The 8,972-nt window shown below is 38.6% G+C and overlaps 1 protein-coding gene across 15 annotated transcripts in view; it reads right to left on the bottom strand.

Moving 5' to 3' along the window:
* Nucleotides 1-2,084: 2,084 nt before the first annotated feature.
* The window catches only part of LOC123774747 (heterogeneous nuclear ribonucleoprotein L), a 204,739-nt gene continuing 197,851 nt past the window's right edge, over nucleotides 2,085-8,972 (bottom strand). For 11 of the 15 annotated variants that reach the window (XM_045769294.2, XM_045769300.2, XM_045769301.2 and 8 more), the window contains 4 exons: nucleotides 7,943-8,093; nucleotides 7,480-7,597; nucleotides 7,031-7,144; nucleotides 2,085-6,906 (listed from right to left, as the gene is read on the bottom strand). In XM_045769294.2, coding sequence (XP_045625250.1) covers nucleotides 6,833-6,906; nucleotides 7,031-7,144; nucleotides 7,480-7,597; nucleotides 7,943-8,093 — 457 coding nt within the window. In that variant the 3' untranslated portion in view covers nucleotides 2,085-6,832. The remainder of the gene's footprint in view (nucleotides 6,907-7,030; nucleotides 7,145-7,479; nucleotides 7,598-7,942; nucleotides 8,094-8,972) is intronic. The other 4 variants (XM_045769296.2, XM_069310822.1, XM_045769295.2 and 1 more) reach the window with 3 other exon arrangements.

Below are 8,972 nucleotides of genomic sequence, written 5' to 3'. Positions count from 1 at the left end.
TAATCCCAGTTCTTTTTGGAGGATGCAATGAACAGATCCAATACATCACTTTCAGATCCTTGCAGTTTTTTCAGCTTAATGCGCGATTTTCATAGAAATATTAATATAAATATTGTCAGGGACATTCGCAAGGAGGTGCACGACACGGCAAGTGGGATAATGCAGTTTGGACAAAAAGCAGCAAGACAGCGTTCCATCCCGTTAATCATCACATGCTTAAATCCAGCAACCCGCGAGTTAAGCATGTGTGGCCTATATACAACTGAAACGCCTGCCGGTGAAATCAGAGGAACACCTACGGGTAGTGGGGTAGAGAAGAGGTGCTTGTGGAAGTCTCGGGGTTTACGAGTTGGAAACTGTTGTGGACCAGTTATTGACTAGGAGCAAGACCGTGACTGTGCCACCTCTTGGGGTGGCTTTAATCACTATTAATCAATCGTGGACCTGAGGAGAGTGGGTAATAGGAGCACTATGTAAACCCCGGGCATAGGTCAAGCCAGAAAAGAAGGAACTGCAGGTCTCTCGTCCTGAGGAAAGGTAAGAGGCTGGGGAAGTTCCGTCACCAAATGCCTGTGCACCTAACAGTAAATAGGAACGGAGTTTGCAAATTGTCTTTGCTTCATCCTGGGGAGGGTCAGCAGTTCAACCTTGGGGGACCTTGATATATGTCTAACACACACAGGCTGCCCGTCTCATAACAAAAACGATATGGTAGTCATTCCGTCCCTAGGCTTGGGGGAGGAGAGGATGGTTCATTACGGAAGATGTTTAAACATTCGGGTCATGTAGCAGGACCAAACAGGTACAGAATTCTTATAGTAATATGCACCATTATTCACTTTTTCGGGTAACAAACTCCCTGTTGTCAATAATTTGCCCGTACTCGTATAAGACATTCCTTCTCAACTTCAAAGGCTTCCTACTTTTTTTTTTTGTTACGTTCTTCACACCAAGTTCCTCTCACTGGCGATCACCCCCATTAGACAATTATATTTTTGTAAGACACACAGAGCTGGATAGATACATAGATAAATAGCTAGTTGGATACAGATGGGAGATGAAACACCGGTTGCGGGCACGGGGCAACACCTGCACGGCACCCCCCCCCACATATTCCCTTAAAAGTAAGCTCCTATAGTGACAAGAGCTGTTGTGGGAAAGACTTGGAAGCTATAGTGTACTTTTTATATCGAACTTTAAAGTCATGCCTGGTAACCATGACAACAAACTATCACAAGCTACAGCCGGTGTTGAATAATAGTGAAAAAAGCTGTGGAAGACCAGTACAGTGTGTCGCTGGATATTCAGAAGGTCCCATCACTCAAGATGCTAAAGTGAGAACGAAAAGGCACTATGAGTCAAAGCCATCAGATTCACCAAGGATTCTTCACATAGGAAAAACAACACATGATTATCCAGAAAATGTTAATTCTACAAAATGCAAAACTACCTAGCTTGAACAATAATAATCTGGACATTGTTCCATAAGTTTTTAAAGTTAAAGGAGTTAACACAAGGAGTTAAAACACTTGTGGCAAAGTTACAACCTAGTCGGAACTGTTTCCCACTGCCTATGATGGTGGTAGGATAACTACGCCACGTCTAAGAGTATGGAGTTAGAGGTAATGCCAATATGACTTGGCAACCCGAAAAAATACTCTTAAATCTACTAAAAATTAAAATCTAAGGATTCTACACATTGGAATTCCACAGCTTCAAAACCTTCTCACACCACTGACCCGATTTTTTTTTTTAGTACTTCACACCAAGTTTCTATCACTGGTGATCAACACTGGTCAATTATATTTTTTTAAGAGATGGATACATAGACGGATGTTTTAGTACATCCATCAAAACTCAAATCATATATCAATATTTTAAACATCACTGGTTAATGTCAAGCAAAATATCCTAAAAACCACTAAAATTATTTGGAAAGTCTAAGGACACCCATCTACAAAATGTTTGTTAGTTTTGTTAAGTATGCAGATTTAAAACATTAAAAAAAATATAGCCTAGTAAATCTTTTTCAAGATCGAGTGATCATATCGTAACAGGACACCACATGAAAATCAAAGTCTGTATTTTCTCTTTTTATACTAAAGTATTATTCATTTTATTCCTTAAAATTCTTACAAACAACATATGGATTAAGAGAAATTATAATGTTTGTTATGCTTTTAAAATAACTCCGCAATCCTGGAACAAGGGATGGTGTAGGGGGGATCTGGCGGGTCCGTGCCGCTGCCCTCACCACGAGTCGGCCATAACTGGACACGCCGCCTGTCTGGTATATAGTCCTGCATTTTGATGGACACCAAACTAGGGGGCCGGACAGACCCGAGCACAGCACTATTCCATAGGCCGAACCACCAACCAGTTCTCCTACACTACTGCTTCCTATGTAGTGTTCTCTAGACCACGTGTAATGGCCACAGAACTACAATACCTAGGGCGTTTAATGCAGGTAATATTACAGGTCTGGCTGTTGGCCTCCCCGAGATGGAATTTTATACGGCCCATGGATGCGCTGTGCCAGTTGGCAGTCAGCTCAGCACAGTCCCAGTGGTACTGGCTCAGTGGCACAGTAAACCTTAGTGCTATGATATGCATCAAGTGATTCACTCTATTGGGACGATTTCAAGAAGTAATAAACATTCTCTACTTAAGCACATTTTGCAACGACATTTCAACGACTTATCAGAGAAAACCATTTAAACAGCCTAGTAGTCCAGGTGGGCACACCAGGGAGGGCGCCCTCATAACCTGAGCGTCAGGTCAGTATTGCTTATGAGCGGAGTCTCGGGGCTCGGGAGCCGCCGGGTCGGGGGGTGGGTAGGTGAAGACATCCTCCCTGGCCGTTCACGCGGACACCTACACCAAGGTGGACGTGACCTATACAGCAGTTACGTCGCCACACTCACGCGGCCTCAGACACAACCACGCTTGGCACGGAGGAGAAAGGGGCACACCCCCGCTCCACAACTCTTAAATCACCAGCAGCAGCAGTAACCATAGCCATCACTGGAGGCATATATATATTAGGTAAGCAGTTAATGTCTTGCAACAACTACTTAAGTTAACACCCTCACTGTCTGGTTAACGGCTACTGCTGTACCTGAGGCCAACTTTGTACCACCACCACCAGCGGGCAGAAGTTCCCGAAAGCAACCCTTAAAAAGTCCAGCAATTAAATTTTTCTTTCTAATTATGGTAGGCAGTATCCCCATATAAAATCCAATCCCACTTGTCCTAGTGACCACCGGCAGTCTGAAGGATGCTGCCACACTGGCTGTGACGGGTGGTGGGTGGTGCGCCCCTCAGGAAAATCTACATATTTGGCAGGCTTGCTTTACCTTAGTACAATCGTGCTTTGTACCAAGTTGGCTTTGAACTTGAATACAATAATCTCAGGAGGCTAGTATATCAGCAAACAAAGGAACAAAAGTGAAATTAGGAAAAAAGCTTGTTAATTTCCATTCCTGTATGTGGAGTGAGTGTTCTTTAATGTCGCCCATGACACCTCTGTTTTCCAGAATTGCATGTACAGTAGTATGATTGTTCAAAAGTTTCGTTTCTTTTGTTTATCTGTCTAGTATTTTCATGTGGTGTAACTTGTACTGTTTGCTGTTCCTAGACCACATTAAGTATTTATTGGTGATCAAAGTTCAAGTCTAAAACTAAATCTGCATTATTAACCTCCTGCAGTGGAAATGTCCATAAAAGAACAAAAAATTACATAACCCATCTTCAATTTTTAACTTTAAATTTAAATAAAATTTTATGATAAAGCATTAACCCCCCCCCCCCATTACTCTAAGCTAAACGGATTCAAAAAGTCATGTGGAATATATTTATAAATTACACCCATTATGGGGCATTTCATTAAAATGTTATAATTCCAAGAATAATTCTGTAATTACTTATCACCCCCAATGATCTAGTAGCAAGATGTCCATTGGGAAAAATGAGTTTCTGGTAAAATGTAAAGTAGGGGGAAGGGAAAAAAACATCTAGTTCATTAGCCAATCTCAAAAATATACCAGGAAAAACAGGATATGCATGAGAAACTCTTTAAATCATCTCAATATAACTACATTAAAACTTTGGGGTTATTTAAATATCAGGTATATGCACATCACCACCATGCCCAATCTCATTCATTCTTGATAGTTTTTTGGGGGACCTGGCAGTATGTCTGACAGACTATTACCAACATTGACCAAAGAAGTGGTAAAGTTGCACAAAGGAGCAGGAAATAAGACACCATCACCACAGATCACTCTGCTGTTGATGATTGGTGAATACTGAAACGGACTTTACCGTGTTCATTAAAAACACAAGCTGCTTTGTCAAATTATATACAAGTTATATTTATCAGAAAAATATTTAATGTTCTATACAGAAAAACGTAAATAAAACCGATTTCTAAACTCAACCCTGCCATGAGTAAATTCTCCATAAATAATCCCACTTAAGAAATGAGCTGGGTTTGTTTAGACATGCTGTATTCCTGTGTTTTGGCTCTGTAGTTTACTGTAGTCTTAAGTTTCTCTGGCTGCGGGTAGAGGGTGTGTGAGTGAAAGCCATGTCTGTAGATGGGAAGTTCAAGAAAAGTAATGTGTAATGTCATGTTTTTTGCTTGCAGTAAAAGGTATGTTAAATAATAATAAACATAACTTGACATCTTTAAAACCCTATGTTAAGTACCATGTGTTGCTGACTAGGATTTGCACAAGAATAAAAATTTTCAGAGTTGGATTAAAGTCAAAATATAGTGAATGATTACTCATTGGCAAATATCAGCACTGAACACCTAAAATCTTTGCTTGAACTTCTTGTCTGCATGTTTTTAATTTGGTCACTCAAAACTTTATTGAATTATTGTTAGAGGCAAAACAAATAGTGTGGCATAAACCAGGAGTATGAATAAGGGGACAGACAGAGCTTTTGTCATGTCCTGCTGCAATCATAAGCTAGGAGCTTACTAGCTCAAAGAGTCCAACTAAGTATAATGACACCATTTTACCATCTACTTAAAAATAAGATAAAATAAACTAAGAAAGAGAAAGTGAAAAAGCATTAAAATGCTATTCTAAAACACTTAGGCTTTGACAGTGGGGCAGTGTAACAAGCTGGGACTGTAAATGTATCAAGTGCTTGTTAATGTATCTGCCCTGTTGCCATAGCTTACCAATTTACACCTACATTTACCAACAATGTATCCTTGTTGCCACTAACATTGCCTCCTACTAACTTACAGTGGTTCATCATCAGTGTAAGACTATTGTCAAAAACTCTGCCATTATTAGCTTTGGAAGCAGATTCTATACAGCTCGTCAATCCATTCCAAACAGACAGGACCAGCCTTATTGAAATTAACACAAAATTAAGAATGGCAGATCCTTTGACTATTATTGCAACAAAGACCAGTTACCTCTAGTTAGCTACTTCATGATATTAACACACACGTCCATAATATCAGGTAAGATCCACGTTATAAGTTAACTGGTGACCTATACTTAACATACCAATGAGTGGATCAGTGTCCATCAAAGATTACAGTGAACTGATCAGTATTATAGAGTAAACAGTTCAAAAAAGTAATATTGTGCCTAATCATGGAATAATTTTAGAAACATAACACACTATTGTTGAACAGCATTGTACATTCCACTGAATGAGCTTATAGGATACACCAGGTAAACTCCACCAAGATAAATTATGGACTAGCAGTCAAAAGATTTAAGACTTGCCAACTAAAATTTCTTAACCTCAATTTCCTAAATTGAGTAAATTTTTCTAATGTACTCAAATTTCAATTAAAATTTGATCAGTTACAGAAGCTTACCCAGTTTAACCTCCTCATGTAATACGATTCAGAATAATAACGGTCATATAAAGAGAGCGTAGGACGGACAGCAGGATACTGCCCAAGCTTCCAACTCAGGGAGGGTTTATACTGCACTTATCCTACTTATGACAATTGCTGGGCTCCTCAGGAAAACATTACGAATATGACCACTTACACTTTATTCATCTAAAAAAATAAGGGGTCCAGAACAGCATATTAATGATAATATGCATAACAAAGAATACAGTCAACTTTCAGCATTTGCACCAATTCAGGTCACCTTTTGAACCCAACTGCTCTTAATATTCAATAATTTTCACGTACACAACAGAAAGCACAAAAACTGACACCGCATTAGCTTTTCAAAAATGGACAATTGGACGACTAACATTAAAAGCTCACAAATCATATTTAACATGTATGGGGGTATGTGTATATATTTTATTTAATATATATATATTATATATATATATATTAATTTTATTAAATATATATATACACAACTCAATTGTCTTCCTGAAATTATTTGCGTGCCTCTAGTCAGACATTCTCGGTGATTATTCCCTGAGGGGTCCAGCGAGAAGAGAAACACTAGGCCCCCGACCATTGATAGGTGGGAAGCATGAACGTCCCTAACAACCGTCTCATGACCACAAAGCCAGCAGTCTTGCCTGGCTGTCAATAATTCCCAGAAACTATTATACACTAAACTAAATATTGATAATTCCAGAGTACTAATAGTCTCTGGGGGTTAAGAACATACAAAGGTGATTGTAAATAACTACATAATTACTCACAGTCTATAGGACTGTAAGCAACTCTGCTCGATATTGACAACCCCATTATTCCCTGCCTGGCTGCCAACAACCCTGGTGTACCCTGCAGGTCACTGTAACAGCAATGAAGCTTGAATGACCCAGGTACAAAGGGTCACTGCTGTTGCTGCTGCTGCTGCTGCTGCTGCTGCAGCTGGACACCTCACTCAGCCATCTTATTGGGGATGTGTCTTGAAGATGAGAAGCAGAGCTTCATGATGAATGGGAACTTGCTGTCTGTTGGCAAATTACAAATTTGAATTACTCAAAAGGTCAAAAAGTTAAAAAAGAAATAATTTAATACAAATAATTGCATAAACAACAAAAGTCTAATCAAGAACAGCACCAAACTAATACTTACTGGGGTTAGGGATAGGGGCATGATTACCAATCACTAATGCCTCCAGAGCTTCTGAGATGTTAGCGAACTCGAGGAGTCCACTGGAGCTCCTCTCAGCTGTGTGAGATGAAGGATCTAAATAATGAAAAGGCTCTTATGCAAACTGTAATATAGTACAATATTATATAACAATTAATTTCAGAAATATTCACTTATATCCATGGTAGCAAAATGCCAGTGACAGACTTAGCTGATTATCAATGTGTTACTTATTAACAAAAACCATTTTTTTTTAGCAATATCATCAAATGTAGAATTAGGATTTAGAGTTAGGATTCCAATATTCTGAAATGCTATAATAAGCATCTTACAGAAGATATGTTCAGCTATATCTGTCAAAGGATTTGCATCAACAGAAAAAAGAAATGGTGGTTAATTGAGATCCTTAGTCTCACACACTTGTCACTCACACTTACTCTTTGATGGGAAAAGCTTGATGCTCTTGGGATCAGTAACTTCCCCATCAATGAACACCTGTTTCAGTGTCTCCTCATCCAATCCTGGGGGGGTGTTGAAGAAGTGCAGAATCTGGAACAAACCAACAATTAAGAGACCTGCAATTGCCCCACACACTGCAGACATAATAGTCATGTTGCCCCAACACCTAATTTTGTTGAACTAGCTCAGGCACTTATTTATGACAAGTCTGGAAATATATTTTTTCCACCTAGGCAATCTCCCCAAACATCCTAATCCATAAAGTGGAGCAGTTTGATGAACTGCTTCTGCTACATACAAAGAAAAAAAAGGCAGGTTTCCTTTAGTAGAACTGAGTGGGCAAACAAAGCAACCAGAAATATGGTGGAACACAATGTTTAAGAAATCATGTCAACTGTCACACAAAACAAAGTGGAGAGAATATTAATGAGCTACCTTTGAAGGTGGCTGTATCCTGTTCTTTGAAGCCATTTCTGGGTTTATGAATCTATTGTTCTTGTTGCCCATGTAGTCCTTGAATGATGGAGTACCGTCTGGTAGATCATATGGCTGCTGCACATCAGCCAAGAAAGCTTGCTTCGAATACCTACAAGAAAAATTTAAAATTATATAAATACTCATTGGGAACTTTTACAATTCAAAAGTAATAACCAATTATAAATAAAGCAATACAATTTTTATATAGTAAAATAATATCCCACAAAAACTCATGCTTAAAATTTTAGGAGAATTTGGCTTAAAATGTTAGTAATCACTAATTATTTTTTAATTGAAGAAATTTCTTCCTGGCAACAATGCTACATTACTGACAATCGAGGAAAGGCCAGATTAAGTAGAAAAGCAACTTTATGCCCTTCACTATGCATATGTATATATACTGTATATATACACGCACACATTCGAGTGGCTCCCAAACAATTTTTTTGGCTGAACTATTGGAATAAAGATTTGTTCATGCCACACCAGCCTTATAATACAAAACACATTAAAGAACCAAAACAAACAACTTTTAGTGCTCGATTCATAATAAAACAACTACTTTATAACATTATCGTGTGACATCCAGAAAGAATAACAATGCAGCAACATGAAAATATACTCGAGATGATCCTCTTACATATTCAATCTTAAGTACACAAACTCTATGGTACTAATAGTATGAGGTATGAATTAATTTGTCGGGTAATATAGACCTTGTATTAGATCAAATTCAAGAAACTTGTGAACACAAAGAAACCTCTCTTATTTGGTATTTGATGTTTATCAGAGCTGAAAATCCCTATCCACAACAATGTTATCGAGAACATTGTCCCTGCATCTTCCCGCCACGCCTACCCTCATCTCTTGCCAGACTCTCGGCAACCACTGCTCTACAGCGTGACAAGTGAACCAAGCATCCAATGATAGAATAAAAATTACAATTCAATATAAAGCCAGTGTTCACAATGCACAAAATGTTAAATAA

The sequence above is a fragment of the Procambarus clarkii genome, chromosome 68 (genome assembly GCF_040958095.1).
Source record: "Procambarus clarkii isolate CNS0578487 chromosome 68, FALCON_Pclarkii_2.0, whole genome shotgun sequence".
Classification (NCBI taxonomy): Eukaryota; Metazoa; Arthropoda; class Malacostraca; order Decapoda; family Cambaridae; genus Procambarus; species Procambarus clarkii.
The sequence above is the reverse complement of the archived record's forward strand: the minus strand, read 5'-3'. Positions and strand labels throughout refer to the sequence as shown.